The sequence below is a fragment of the Balaenoptera musculus genome, chromosome 1, assembly GCF_009873245.2.
Source record: "Balaenoptera musculus isolate JJ_BM4_2016_0621 chromosome 1, mBalMus1.pri.v3, whole genome shotgun sequence".
NCBI classification, from domain to species: Eukaryota; Metazoa; Chordata; class Mammalia; order Artiodactyla; family Balaenopteridae; genus Balaenoptera; species Balaenoptera musculus.
The window spans coordinates 122,991,422-123,007,238 of NC_045785.1; the positions used below are offsets into that span (position 1 = coordinate 122,991,422).

At 37.3% G+C, this 15,817-nt stretch overlaps 1 protein-coding gene across 2 annotated transcripts in view; it reads left to right on the plus strand.

Annotated features, from left to right (window-relative positions):
* The first annotated feature begins 222 nt into the window (after positions 1–222).
* MAEL (maelstrom spermatogenic transposon silencer) overlaps positions 223–15,817 on the plus strand; it is a 40,806-nt gene continuing 25,211 nt past the window's right edge. Inside the window, exons 1-5 of one of the 2 annotated variants that reach the window (XM_036871681.1) lie at positions 223–354; positions 607–699; positions 2,654–2,753; positions 3,693–3,848; positions 5,089–5,130. In XM_036871681.1, coding sequence (XP_036727576.1) covers positions 223–354; positions 607–699; positions 2,654–2,753; positions 3,693–3,848; positions 5,089–5,130 — 523 coding nt within the window. The remainder of the gene's footprint in view (positions 355–606; positions 700–2,653; positions 2,754–3,692; positions 3,849–5,088; positions 5,131–15,817) is intronic. The other variant, XM_036871688.1, reaches the window with a different exon arrangement.

Below are 15,817 nucleotides of genomic sequence, written 5' to 3' on the forward strand. Positions count from 1 at the left end.
CCCCACCCCCGCCCCCATGGCCGCACGAGGGGGAATCTTACCATCTCTGGCTGTTTTTCTCCTGGCGAGGCCAATGCGCCTGCGCACCATGCCCTGATTGGCTGAGAGCTACGGACCTGCGCGCGCAGGCCTCCACCTCGGTTACTAAGAGCGTGAGCCGGACGAGGGCGGCTGAGTGTGGTACTGTCTCTGGCCCGCTTGGAGGCCTGTACCGCACTCACCATGCCTAACCGCAGGGCCAGTCGCAATTCCTACTATTTCTTCGTGCAGGAGAAGATCCCCGAACTTCGGCGGAGAGGCCTGCCCGTGGCTCGCGTCACTGATGCCATCCCCTACTGTTCCAGTGACTGGGCGGTAAGGCTGGAGGCCGGTGAGCCCGGGGTCGGGCAGTTGCGCAAACGGGAGGGAAAGAAGACTCGAGGAGGCCAGTGACCCCTGGGCCCCTGCTGAAGGGGGAGGAACACACCCCCCCCCCGCCCGCCCGTCCGCGGCTCAGGGCAACCGACGCCGCTTCCGCCTCCCTGTAATGTGCAGGCATCTACAGGCGGGGCCCTGGGCAGTAGGTCCTCACTGCTGCGGCTTGTCTCCCTCTTGTATCTCCTCAAGCTCCTGAGGGAGGAGGAAAAGAAGAAATATGCAGAAATGGCTCGAGAGTGGAGGGCTGCCCAGGGGAAGGACTCTGGGCCTTCGGAGAAGCAGGTAAAGTTAGCCAGAGAAGAGCAGTCACCTTCCTGGCACATAGGCATGCTCAGTAAATGCTGGATGAGTGAATGGGTGAATGTCAATGGTAGACGACTGGGTGATTTGGGTGAGTGCAAAGAAGAGTTTTTCATTTTTTTCCTCATGTCAGAGAATGCCTGCTAAAAAATAGCAGGCTCCGGTACTAGGGCACACCTTGGTATCATTTGATGGTGAAGGCCAGGGAAAATTCCATTAGGAAACCTGCACCCAGTAGACCGTGATCAGCAAAAGGAGCGTTGATATTTAGGGTTTGTACTAGATGACCTCTAAGGGTCTCTTTCAACTCCTTTATGATTTAAGAACGCTTTTTCAAATGTTTAAAAGTAGTTTGGTCCACTCTCTCTTTTTGAATGACACCTGGAACGAGGCCAGTTCCTGTGTTTAAAGTATGGAAATAACAAGATTTGTGGATGTTGGTGAATGTTTGTGTCTTACAGGTAAGAGTTGTATAAAGTTTATTTGGGTTAAGTTCTGTGTAGCAGAATGTTAAAGCACTAAATAAAATTTGTGGGCTTCCCTGGTGGCGCAGTGGTTGAGAATCTGCCTGCCAATGCAGGGGACACGGGTTCGAGCCCTGGTCTGGGAGGATCCCACATGCCGCGGAGCGGCTGGGCCCGTGAGCCACAACTACTGAGCCTGCGCGTCTGGAGCCTGTGCTCCGCAACAAGAGAGGCCGCGATGGTGGGAGGCCCGCGCACCGCGATGAAGAGCGGCCCCCGCTTGCCACAGCTAGAGAAAGCCCTCTCACAGAAACGAGGACTCAACACAGCCATAAATAAATAAATAAATAAATAAAAATTAAAAAACAAACAAACAAGTTCCATTTAAAAAAAATAAAATAAAATTTGTTGCTGATTCATATCAAGAAAAGGCAAGGTAATTGTGGAATTTCCCCCCTCCCTCTGTGTTCTTCCCATTCTTACGTAGCAAAAATTCTGTTCTTATTATAAACTGTTAATATTGGGTTGAAATTCGAGAGAGTTTTGCTTGTTTTAGGTTTGAGAGATTTTTATTTTATGGCTTTATGTTTGAGTAGAAGCTCTAATCAGTTGAATTTGTACTTGTGAGCCATAATTTTTTTTTTCTTCTAACTACAGTGTCTTAAGACATCTCCCCTCAAAATGAAAGCCGTGTTGTATGTATACGTCATTGAGACTTGGAGCCAGCACAATCTGGTTTTTATTTTGAGTGAAGAACAAATAATATTAGAGTACTTTGGGAAATGATTTTTTTTTTAAATAAATTTATTTATTTATTTATTTATTTTTGGCTGCATTGGGTCTTCATTGCTGTGCACGGGCTTCCTCTAGTTGTGGTGAGCAGGACCTACTCTTTGTTGTGGTGCACGGGCTTCCCATTGCGGTGGCTTCTCTTGTTGCAGAGCACAGGCTCTAGGCACGTGGGCTGCAGTAGTTGTGGCTCGCGGGCTCTAGAGCGCAGGCTCTAGTTGTGGCACACGGGCTTAGTTGCTCCGCAGCATGTGGGATCTTCCCGGACCAGGGCTTGAACCCGTGTCCCCTGCATTGGCAGGTGGATTCTTAACCACTGCGCCACCAGGGAAGTCCTGGGAAATGATATTTTTTTAGCTACTGGACAGGCATGTATTGTGTGACCCAATAGGATTAGTTTAGATTATCAGTAGTGGGCAAATGGCTTTCAGCAGTAATTGGAGTGGTTATTTACCACTCAGCCTTTTGATACAAAATATTTATAGATTTTTGCCATTGTTTGCCTTTGGGTGTTGGTTTTATTGACGATTATTTATTTATATACTCATTGGGTTTATTGGCCTGGAGAGGTTACCAAAGTAATCTGTGGGTTGTTTTGCAGTTATTTTGCTAAATTTAAATATATGGTATAAAGTGCCCAGCGAGAGTTCAAGTATGTGGTCAATGATTACCTTTTTCTTTAGAAACCTGTTTCCACCCCACTGAGGAGGCCAGGCATGCTTGTACCAAAGCAGAATGTTTCACCCCTGGATATGTCAAGCTTGTCTCTAAAAAGTGATCAAGGTAGAGTAATCCTAAACTGTTTGCTTAGATAAATTTGGGTGCTTAAAAGTACTATGATATATTGATCAGTAAACATGTGTTCTGTTCATTTTGATTCTGCATTTCAAAGTAATTGACTACAGGTGTTTGAACATGATGGCACTAAAGTTGTGAAAGATCGGGTAATGTGCATTCGTTGAAGTAACACTGGAGAATTTTTTTTTTTTTTTTTTTGGCAAAAATCTGGTCTCTTGTTTTCTACCACTTCATATGTTATTAAACGTACTTTTTGGATTTAAGTGTTTATAGCTAGACACTAACATACACTTGTTATAAAGGTAAAGATAAATTGAGCTAGCCTAGATAAAAACATAGCTAATCAGAGTCCTTGCTATTCCTTCTGGCTGTTTTTTATTAAATGTGTTCTTTGTTAAAAATTTAATCTTTAGCAGTCATAAGTGTGGCCAATCCTGGTAAATAAGACCTCCTTACATTCTCACATTTCTTTCTTCCTTTAGAGAATTTATAAGTGGTCTTGTGTATATTGGTAAAAAGTAAAGAGTGAACTAAATTGTCCATAGTTTATATCAGAGTTTTTCTACACTGATTGTACTTGGTTTTATTTCCTTAGCCCTTATATTTTTTGAGTATGGGTCACAGCTTTTCTTAAGTCATTCCTGAGATTCAGGGCTTATGTACAGCTAAATTACGTAGAGCTGGCTGCAAGTTTGAATAATTTTGTTCCTTCATGCACAGAGTGGTTACTACTTTAATCCTTGATAAGTGTAATTATAAAAATTGATTAATTTACCTGGTATAGCTGATTTATTTTCTCTTTTCCAGCTCATTTAGGGATATAGGAACACAAGGAGAAAGGTTCTAAAACTTTTGGTTTTGTCAAAGGGGTAAATGCGAAATGCTCATCTGTTCGTGTTGTCTTTTTATTATTTTTTTTTAAAGCTCTCCTTGGAGGCATTTTTTATTTTTTGAACATTTTTAGCCATGGCGAGCTACCTCCTCACTGTGAACAGCGCTTCCTCCCTTGTGAAATAGGCTGTGTTAAATATTCTCTCCAAGAAGGTATTATGGCAGATTTCCACAGCTTTATAAATCCTGGTAAGTGGCCAGTTAGAGTAGATGCTAGATCTTTAAAAGTTATGTTTTTTATATTGACCTTATTTGATAATAGTGTTTTTATTAAAAGCTGTTGTGTAGGTAAGTTCTTAAAATGTAACACAGGACTTCATAATAATTGGATGAAAAACTATTAAGAACTAAGGGTTGACACAGAGTTTTTGGTTTAGTCTTTTAACCTCAAGTAAGCATTAGAGTTGGGTGGATAGAATGCTTGAAAAATGTGTAGCCTGCTATTTGCTTATTTGCGGTCTTACATCTTAGAAATTTCTGAAAGCTTCTTATACCTTTGCTCTTTTCTTTCTTTACCCCATCCTTCACCTCCACAGTCACTAGTTTTTAACTTGCTATTGCCTTATAACCTTGAGCAAAGTACTTATCCTTTCTGAACCTATTAGCTCATCTATAAATTGGGGATAATGCCTATTGGAGGCCTGTTCTAAGGAATACATGAGAAGGTATGGAAATAGCCTAGTATTTAATAGGCTCTCGGGTATTCTCACTATTTTTTCTTCCTACTACTCCACCCCATCAAAAGCAATTAGTAATGAAGACATAGGATTTGATTCAATTCCTAGGTTGGTAGATAGTAGTTAAGGGAGCACTATACCTTTAAAGGTAAGTGGGAGGAATGTGTAGGGGGAGAAGAGTAAAGGAGAAGAGGTTGGGAAAAGAAGAATTTCATCTTCAGTTTTATCAATTGCTTTAAAATTCATTAGGACAGTCCAGTACTTTTCCTTGTTTTCAGATAACAAGAAAAATTTTCCTACTTACACTTAGGAGAGTTGCTGCTTAGGACATGTCAAAAAACTACTTTTTTCTGTACGGGTGTAAAACATTAAAAAATAGAATTTGGAGACTTTTTTCCTCCGAGAAATACGTAAATACCTTGCTATATCAAGGGCCTCATGAATCCCTGTGGCCTGTTCGTGGACCCCTGGCTAACATTCCTTTAGCACAAGTTTTCTTTACCTAGTATTTCTTTCTCTGTGAGGAATAACTTGCTTTTTAAAGTAGCTTAGACAATATACCAAGATTCTTTGATAGTCATAATACCTTTGGTTAGGAAAAAACTCCTCTATGAGGGTTTAATCTCCTGTAATTTTACATAGCAGTAACAAGTACCTATGTTATGATTTGGTTATCCTGTGGAATATTACTGTAGCACAACCAGAGAGTTTCCAGATTTCTGCTTCTCTCAGTAAAATATTTTGTATTACAGGTGAAATTCCACGAGGATTTCGGTTTCATTGTCAGGCTGCAAGTAAGTATAAAGTAATGGGGTAGAATATAGGCATTGAATACGTGCGTACCTGGTTAAGATGTTGCTTTAAACAGACACATAAAACATTGATTGGGGAGAAGAATAACCTAAATTATTGTCGGAGAATCTTCATAGAAGTGGTAGATGGTGTATGTAATCCTTAAAAACTTTAAAATTATATAGAATGAAAGGATAATATCTTTTTCCCTTTATGGAGATTGTGTTTTTATTTTCTTCTTTTTTCTGCTTATATGCTTTGGCTTGAAGATCAGCGGCTTTTACTGGCCAGGAGCATAGGTAGGTCTTTTAACAGGTATCAGGTTACCTAGATTTAGGGCCATTCACAGGAATATCCATTCAAAATTAAGGGATAAAAAGTTGATACTTCAAAACATAACAGAATGTTAAACAGCAAAACAGCTATGAATTAATTTTTCAGATGAGGAAAACGGGTTTCTATTTTAAGTATTTTGCAACCAAAGGATGTGACTGTGTATATCTAAGCTCTTGTACTCTTTTCTAGAAACTAGATTTTAACCAGTTTCTTATTTGATTAAAATGAAAATCATGATAATAGGTTTGCTTTTTAAGTTTTATTCAAAATGTCAGGTTTTTTTCTTAAAAATGTAGGCAATTAGCTGGTAGAAGGGTTTGAAATTAGAAATAAGTTTTTCAAATCTGCCATAACAAGCAGCTGTTTTGTAATACTTATAATATTGTTCTTTATAAATGAAGAGAATATTTTAGACTCATTTTTGGTTATGTCCTTTGAGTTTTTTCCAGTCTTAGTGAAAAATATGTACTAGTCCTTTTTTGTTTGCCTGGGATCAGGGCTGTAGGCCTTGGAACAAGGAGTTTAAGGCAATTTTTTTTAGTAAGTTTGTAGCTTTGAATGAAAAAAGTTATAGAATAAAAATTCTGTTGTAACTTTGAGGTGTGAACCTAGCTAATCTCAAGTGTTACATTGTCTGAGGTTATTTGACGAAATAGGTAGTGGTAAAAACCAAAAATAGAAACTTAGCTGGTGAATTAATTTCACATTTTTACTTAAGTTCTTTTTCTGGTTTGTTCATCTCATGAGTGCATTGGAATCCCTATGTACCAGAACACTCATTTGTGAGAATGTCCCTTTACTGTTTATTTTGTTTCTGATTAAATTTTTAAAAAAATCATTTTTAAAGGCTTATTTTTACAGTCTTTCCAAATTAACTGATTAACAGAAAGTGTGGTTCTTTTTTTTCTAACATCTTTATTGGAGTATAATTGCTTTACAATGGTGTGTTAGTTTCTGATTTATAGCAAAGTGAATCAGCTATACATATACATATATCCCCATATCTCCTCCCTCTTGTGTCTCCCTCCCACCCTCCCTATCCCACCCCTCTAGGTGGTCACAAAGCACCGAGCTGATCTCCCTGTGCTATGCGGCTGCTTCCCACTAGCTATCTGTTTTACATTTGGTAGCATATATAAGTACATGCCACTCTCTCACTTCGTCCCAGCTTACCCTTCCCCCTCCTCATGTCCTCAAGTCCATTCTCTACATCTGTGTCTTTATTCCTGTCCTGCTAGGTTCTTCATGACCTTTTTTTTTTTTTTTTAGATTCCATATATATGTGTTAGCATACTGTATTTGTTTTTCTCTTTCTGACTTTGCTCTGTATGACAGACTCTAGGTCCATCCACCTCACTACAAATAATTTCATTTCTTTTTATGGCTGAGTAATATTCCATTGTATATATGTGCCACATCTTCTTTATCCATTCATCTGTCGATGGATACTTAGGTTGCTTCCATGTCCTGGCTATTGTAAATAGAGCTGCAATGAACATTGTGGTACATGACTCTCTTTGAATTATGGTTTTCTCAGGGTATATGCCCAGTAGTGGGATTGCTGGGTCGTATGGTAGTTCTATTTTTAGTTTTATAAGGAACCTCCATACTGTTCTCCATAGTGGCTGTATCAATTTACATTCCCACCAACAGTGCAAGAGGGTTCCCTTTTCTCCACACCCTCTCCAGCATTTACTGTTTGTAGATTTTTTGATGATGGTCATCTGATCGGTGTGAGGTGATACCTCATTGTAGTTTTGATTTGCATTTCTCTAATGGTTAGCGATGTTGAGCATCCTCCCATTTACCATTGGAACAAAAAGAATAAAATGCCTAGGAATAAACCTACCTAAGGAGACAAAAGACCTGTATGCAGAAAACTATAAGACACTGACGAAAGAAATTAAGGATGATACAAACAGATGGAGAGACATACCATGTTCTTGGATTGGAAGAATCAACACTGTGAAAATAACTATACTACCCAAAGCAATCTACAGATTCAGTGCAATCCCTATCAAACTACCAATGGCATTTTTCACAGAACTAGAACAAAAAATTTCACAATTTGTATAGAAAGTGTGCTTCTTAGAAACAAACCTATTAAGGAGTCTAGGAATGTTTTCTTGAGTTTTTTTTCAGACTAATTAAAACTGAGCACAATGTTTTTCATTCAGGAAACCTAAGATCCTTGGAGCTCACCAATATAAGCGTGTCTTAAATTGCCAATTTGATAACCCTGAGAAATGTGCCAATTAAATAAGACAAATGAGTGTATTAGAGTGACAGTTATGTCGACATAATAACTAAAAATGCCCAGGCTAGTGTAATCAAACTGATATTTAGGAAAAGACCGTGTTTCATACAGTAACACACTGAAGCAAGTTTACATGTGGTTACAATTTGATTAGAAGTTAAGGAATGTGCATGTAGATGTTTCAAATGCTCCTGTGCTATCTGGCCTTTTAAGAAGTATGTACAAGTGAAATCAAGCGAAGGCTTCATGGGCATTATGGTTTAGCACATAATATTGCAGAATTTCAAGATTGGAAGAGATTTTGATACAGACTTCCCCCCCAACCAGTATGTTCCTCTGAAGGGGAGTGCAGGTTCTGTATATGTGTGTTGGAGTGGGGAGCGGGTAGGAGGTTTGGGCCCATCTCATGCTCCTACACTTCCCCAGAGGAACTCTGCTTCTATCTATTTCACTAATTAATGATTTTTGAGAGAGAAGCTCTGCTTTAAAAGGAGCAAAGCCTTAGAAACTGCTTTCAGCTTCCTGTACAAAAGGTCTGTCAGCTTTTAAAATGAAGCTTCATACACACACAAAAAAATCATAACATTCTCTTAAGGTGGAAAGAATAATGATCAGCAGTGCACCTGCTGGTCAGTCAGCTGAAGAAATTGCTGTTATCATTGAAGACCCCTGTATTTTTCCCTGATTTCATCCTCCCTCTTAAGAGAACCACTGTTCTGAATTTTGTGTTATTCCCTTTGTTTTATAAATAATTTTATGATAAATACATATTTAAATGGTGTATTTAATTCTGCTTGAACTTTTATATAACATATTGTATATATTTCTTTACTTGTTATTTTTTTAACTCAACAATGTCTTTTCCCCATTTCTCCATTGGATTGTTTTTCATCTTTATTGGTTTATGGAAGTTTATAATATATGTTTTTATTGATTGTTTTAATTGTGTGCAGATACCTATTTGCAGTTTGTGCCTTGCATTTTTTTACTCTTTATGGTATATTTTAATGAACAAGTTTTTATTTTTAGTTCAGTAAATGTATCTTTTCCGTCACGGTTGTGGGGTTTTTTGGTCTTATTTAAGATTTCCCTTCTACTTGAAGGCCATGAAGATATATTTATTTTCTTCTATAGTTCCAAGTTCTTATTCCACCTGGAATTGACTTATGTATGATGTGTGAGGTAGAGATTCAGTTCTGTTTTTTTCACATGTGGATAATCAGTTGTCTCAGCATAATTTATTGAATAATCAATTTTTTCCCCATATGTAGTACCACCTGTATCATATCACGTTTCATTTTATGCATGAGTCTTTCTGATATCTTCTGTTCTATCGACCTGCTTGTTTTTTGGTGCCCATGTCATATGTTAAACACGATATTTTGATCATATTTACTTGACTTTGTTCTTTTGGAATATTATGGTTATTCTTTTTGCTTTTCCACATACAATTCAGAATCAGTTTATCATGCTTCACAAAAAGCTTGTTGAGATTTAGAATCTCAGGATTTGGAATCACAGGATTCTAATCTCAGGATTTGGGTTTTTTTAAGGGGGTGTTTATATATTTTTATATTTTTAAATTTTTAGTTTTTATGCAATTTTAAAGATTACTTTCCACTTACAGATACTACAGAATATTGGCTATATTCTCCATGTTGTACAATACATTCTTGATCCTGTCTTACACCCAATACTTTGTACCTCCCACTCCCCCACCCCTATATTGCACCTCTCCCACTGGTAGCCACTGGTTTGTTCTTTATATGTGTGAGTTTGCTTCTTTTATGCTATATTCGCTAGTTTTTTTAGATCCACATATAAGCGATGTCATGCAGTATTGATCTCTCTCTGTCTGGCTTCTTCACTTAGCATAGTGCCCTCCAATTCCATCCACGTTGCTGCACATGGCAGAATTGTGTTCTTTTCTGTGGCTGAGTAGTAGTCCTATGCATACATATATACCACAGCTGCTTCTTTAATTTTTATTTTATAGTGGAATATAGTTGATTTACAACATTGTGTTAGTTTCAGGTATACAGAAAACTGATTTAGTTATACATATGTCTATTCTTTTACAGATTCTTTTCCCATATAGGTTATTACAGAGTATTGAGTAGAGTTCCCTGTGCTATACAGTAGGTCCTTGTTAATTATCAATTTTATGTATAGTAGCGTGTATATGTTAATCCCAAACTCCTAATTTATCCCTCCCCCCACCTTTCCCCTTTGGTAACCATAAATTTGTTTTCTAAGGCTATGAATCTTTTTGTAAGTAAGTTCATTTGTATCATTTTTCTTTTTTAGATTCAACGTATAAGCAATATCATATGATATTTGTCTTTGGCTTACTTCACTAAATATAATAATCTCTAGGTCCATCGATGTTGCTGCAAATGGCATTATATTATTCTTTATTATGGCTGAGTAATATTCCATTGTATATGTGTACCACATCTTTATCCATTGCTCTTTCGATGGATATTTAGGTTGCTTCCATGTCTTGGCTATTCGAAATAGTGCTGCAATGAATATTGGGGTGCATGTATCTTTTTGAATTACGGTTTTCTCTGGATATATGCCTGGGAGTGCGATTGCTGGATCATATGGCAGCTCTATTTTTAGTTTTTTAAGGAACCTTCATACTCTTCTCCATAATGGTTGTACCAATTTACATTCCCACCAACAGTGTAGGAGGGTTCCCTTTTCTCCACACCCTCTCCAGCATTTATTGTTTGTAAACTTTTTGATGATGGCCATTCTGACCAGTGTGAAGTGATAACTCACTGTAGTTTTGATTTACATTTCTCTAATAATTAGTGATGTTGAGCATCTTTTCACGTGCTTTTTGGCCATCTGTATGTCTTCTTTGGAGAAATACATCTTTAGGCCTTCTACCCATTTTTTTTTAACATGTTTATTGGAGTATAATTGCTTTACAATGGTGTGTTAGTTTCTGCTTTATAACAAAGTGAATCAGTTATACATATACATATGTTCCCATACCTCTTCCCTCTTGTGTCTCCCTCCCTCCCACCCTCCCTATCCCACCCCTCTAGGTGGTCACAAACCACCGAGCTGATTTCCCTGTGCTATGCGGCTGCTTCCCACTAGCTACCTATTTTACGTTTGGTAGTGTATATATGTCCATGCCACTCTCTCACTTTGTCACAGCTTACCCTTCCCCCTCCCCATATCCTCAAGTCCATTCTCTAGTAGGTCTGTGTCTTTATTCCCGTCTTACCCCTAGGTTCTTCATGACCTTTTTTTTTTTTTTCTTAGATTCGATATATATGTGTTAGCATATGGTATTTGTTTTTCTCTTTCTGACTTACTTCACGCTGTATGACAGACTCTAGGTCCATCCACCTCACTACAAATAACTCAATTTCGTTTCTTTTTATGGCTGAGTAATATTCCATTGTATATATGTGCCACATCTTCTTTATCCATTCATCTGTCGATGCACACTTAGGTTGCTTCCATGTCCTGGCTATTGTAAATAGAGCTGCAATGAACATTTTGGTACATGACTCTTTTTGAATTATGGTTTTCTCAGGATATATGCCCAGTAGTGGGATTGCTGGGTCATATGGTAATTCTATTTTTAGTTTTTTAAGGAACCTCCATACTGTTCTCCATAGTGGCTGTATCAATTTACATTCCCACCAGCAGTGCAAGAGTGTTCCCTTTTCTCCACACCCTCTCCAGCATTTATTGTTTCTAGATTTTTTGATTATGGCCATTCTGACCAGTGTGAGATGATATCTCATTGTAGTTTTGATTTGCATTTCTCTAATTAATGATGTTGCGCATTCTTTCATGTGTTTGTTGGCAATCTGTATATCTTCTTTGGAGAAATGTCTATTTAGGTCTTCTGCCCATTTTTGGATTGGGTTGTTTGTTTTTTTGTTATTGAGCTGCATGAGCTGCTTGTAAATTTTGGAGATTAATCCTTTGTCAGTTGCTTCATTTGCAAATATTTTCTTCCATTCTGAGGGTTGTCTTTTGGTCTTGTTTATGGTTTCCTTTGCTGTGCAAAAGCTTTTAAGTTTCATTAGGTCCCATTTGTTTATTTTTGTTTTTATTTCCATTTCTCTAGGAGGTGGGTCAAAAAGGATCTTGCTGTGATTTATGTCATAGAGTGTTCTGCCTATGTTTTCCTCTAAGAGTTTGATAGTGTCTGGCCTTACATTTAGATCTTTAATCCATTTTGAGTTTATTTTTGTATATGGTGTTAGGGAGTGTTCTAATTTCATACTTTTACATATACCTGTCCAGTTTTCCCAGCACCACTTATTGAAGAGGCTGTCTTTTCTCCACTGTATATTCTTGCCTCCTTTATCAAAGATAAGTTGTCCATATGTGTGTGGGTTTATCTCTGGGCTTTCTATCCTGTTCCATTGATCTATATTTCTGTTTTTATGCCAGTACCATACTGTCTTGATTAGTGTAGCTTTGTAGTATAGTCTGAAGTCAGGGAGCCTGATTCCTCCAGCTCTATTTCTCGTTCTCAAGATTGCTTTGGCTATTCAGGGTTCTACCCATTTTTTGATTGGGTTGTTTATTTTTTTGATATTGAGCTGCATGAGCAGTTTGTAGATTTGGGAGATTAATGCCTTGTTGGTCGCCTCATTTGGAAATGTTTTCTCCCATTCTGTGGGTTGTCTTTCTGTTTTGTTTTTGGTTTCCTTTGCTGTGCAAAAGCTTTTAAGTTTAATTCAGTCTCATTTATTTATTATTTTTATTTTCATTACTCTAGGAGGTGTATCCAAAAAGATATTGCTGCAACTTATGTCAAAGAGTGTTCTGCCTATGTTTTCCTCTAAGATTTTTATAGTATCCAGTCTTACATTGAGGTTTTTAATCCATTTTAAGTTTATTTTTGTGTATGGTGTTAGAGAATGTTCTAATTTCATTCCTTTACATGTAGCTGTCCAGTTTTCCCAGCACCACTTATTGAAGAGACTGTCTTTTCTCCATGATATATTCTTGCCTTCTTTGTCGTAGATTAATTGATCATAGGTGCGTGGGTTTATTTCTGGGCTTTCTATCCTGTTCCATTGATCTATAAGTCTGTCTTTTTGCCAGCATCATAGGGTTTTGATGACTATAGCTTTGTGGTATAGTCTGAAGTCAGGGAGCCTGATTCCTCCAGCTGTTTTTCTTTCTCAAGATTGCTTTGGCTATTCAGGGTCTTTTGTGTTTCTGTACAAACTTTAAATCTTTTGTTCTAGATCTGCTGTTGGTAATTTGATAGGGATTGCACTGAATCTGTAGACTACCTTTGGTAGTATAGTCATTTTGACAATATTGATTCTTCCAGTCCAAGAACACAGTATATCTTTCCATCTGTTTGTTTTTCATCTTCAATTTCTTTCATCAATGTCTTATAGTTTTCAGAGTACAGGTCTTTTGCCTCCTTAGGTAGATTTATTCCTAGGTATTTTATTCTTTTTGATGTAATGGTAAATGGGGTTGTTTCCTTAATTTCACTTTCTGATCTTTTGTTGTTAGTGTATAGAAATGCAAAAGATTTTGTGTATTAATTTTGTATCCTGCAACTTTATCGAATTGATGAGCACTAGTAGTTTTCTCATAGCATCTTTAGGATTTCCTATGTATAGTATCATGTCATCTGTGAACAGTGACAGTTGTACTACTTCTTTTCCAATTTGGATTCCTTTCTTTTTCTTCTCTGATTGCTGTGACTAGGACTTCCAAATTATGTTGAATAAAAGTGGGGAGAGTCGACCTCCTTGTCTTGTACCTGATCTTAGAGGAAATGCTTTCATGTTTTCACCGTTGAGTATGATGTTGGGTTTGTTATGTTCCCTCTATGCCCACTTGCTGGAGAGTTTTTATCATAAATGGTGTTGGATTTTGTTAGAAGTTTTTTCTGCATCTATTGAGATGATCATGTGGTTTTTCTTCTTCAATTTGTTAATGTGGTGTATCACACTGATTGATTTGTGGATATTGAAAAATCCTTGCATCCCTGGGATAAATCCCACTTGATCATGGTGTATTATCTTTTTAATGTATTGTTGGATTTGGTTTGCTGGTATTTTGTTGAGGATTTTTGCGTCTATGTTCATCAGTGATATTGGCCTGTAATTTCCTTTTTTTGTGGTATCTTTGTCTGGTTTTGGTATCAGGGTGATGGTGGCCTCATAGAATGTGTTTGGAAGTATGCCTTCCCCTGCCATTTTTTGGAAGCGTTTCAGAAGGATAGGTGTTAACTCTTCCCTAAATGTTTGATAGAATTCACCTGTGAAGCCATCAGGTCCTGGACTTTTGTTTGTTGTGAGTTTTTAAATCACAGTTTCAATTTCAATACTTGTGATTGGTCTGTTCATATTTTCTATTTTTCCTAGTTCAGTTTTGGGAGATTGTACCTTTCTAAGAATTTGTCCCTTTCATCTAGGTTGTCCATTTTATTGGCATACACTTGGTTGTAGTAGTCTCTTATGATCTTTTGTATTTCTTTGGTGTCTGTTGTAACTTCTTTTTCCTTTCTAATTTTATTGATTTGAGCCCTCTCCCTTTTTTTCTTTTTGAGTCTGGCTAAAGGCTTATCAATTTTGTTTACCTTTTCAAAGAACCAGCTTTTGGTTTCATTGATCTTTTCTGTTGTTTGCTTTGTCTCTCTTTCATTTATTTCTGCTCTCATCTTTATGATTTCTTTCCTTCTGCTAACTTTGGGTTTTGTTTGTTCTTTTTCCTTTAGTTGCTTTAGGTATAAGGTTGGGTTGTTTATTTGAGATTTTTCTTGTTTCCTGATGTAAGATTGTATTACTGTCAACTTACCTCTTAGAACTGCTTTTTTGGATAGTCATGCTTTCATTTTCATTTGCCTCTAGGTATACTTTGATTTCCTCTTTGATTTCTTCAGTGATCCATTGGTTGTTTAGTAGCATATTGCTTAGCCTCTGATTGTTTTTGGTTTTTACAGGTTTTTTTCTTGTAGTTGATTTTTTTAAATATCCTAGTGTTATGGTTGGAAAAGATGCTTGATATGATTTCAGTTTTCTTAACTTTACCCAAGCTTGCTTTGTGGCCCAGCACGTGATCTATCCTGGAGAATGTTCCATGTGCACTTGAGAAGAACGAGTATTGTGCTGCTTTTGGATGGAATGCTCTACAAACATCAATTAAGTCTATCTGGTCTAATGTGTCATTTAAGACCTGTGTTTCCTTACTGATTTTCAGTCTGGATAATCTATTCATGGATTTAAGTGGGGAGTTAAAGTTCCTCACTCTTAATTGTGTTACTGTCGACTTCTTCTTTTATGACTGTTAGCATTTGCCTTATGTATCAAAGCACTCCTGTGTTGGCTGCATATATATTTATAATTGTTAAATCTTCTTGGATTGATCCTTTGATCATTATGTAGTGTCCTTCTTTGTCTCTTGTAACAGTCTTTATTTTGAAGTCTATTTTGTCTGATACGAGTATTGTTACTCCAGCTTTCCTTTGATTTCCTTTTGCATGGAATACCTTTTTCCATCCTCTCACCACTTTCAGTCTGTATGTGTCCCTAGATCCTAATTGGGTCTCTTGTAGACAATATATATATAGGTCTTGTTTTTGTATCCATTCAGCCAGGGTGTGTCTTTTGGTTGGAACATTTGATCCATTTACATTTAAGGTAATTACCCATATGTATGGTCTTATTGCCATTTTGTTAGTTGTTTTGGATTTGTTTCTGTAGGTCTTTTTTCTAACCTTTCTCTTTTGTTCTCTTGTGATTTGATGACTCTTTAGTGTTGTGTTTGATTTTTTCTTTTTTGTGTAAATATCTATTGTAGATTTTTGGTTTGAGGTTACCATGAGGTTTTGATATAGCAGTCTATATACATACAAGATTGTTTTAAGTTGCTGGTCTCTCAGTTTCAAATGCAGTTCCAGTGTCCTGTGTTTGTACTCTCCTCATGTCAGGATTGCTAGTTTTGATACCATATTTGTAGGTGGATGATTTCCTACCTTTATTGTATATTTACCTTTACTGGTGAGATTACCCATTTGTAATTTTCTTGTTTCTGGAAGTGGTCTTTTCTGCCTAGAGAAGTTCCTTTAGCATTTGTTGTACAGC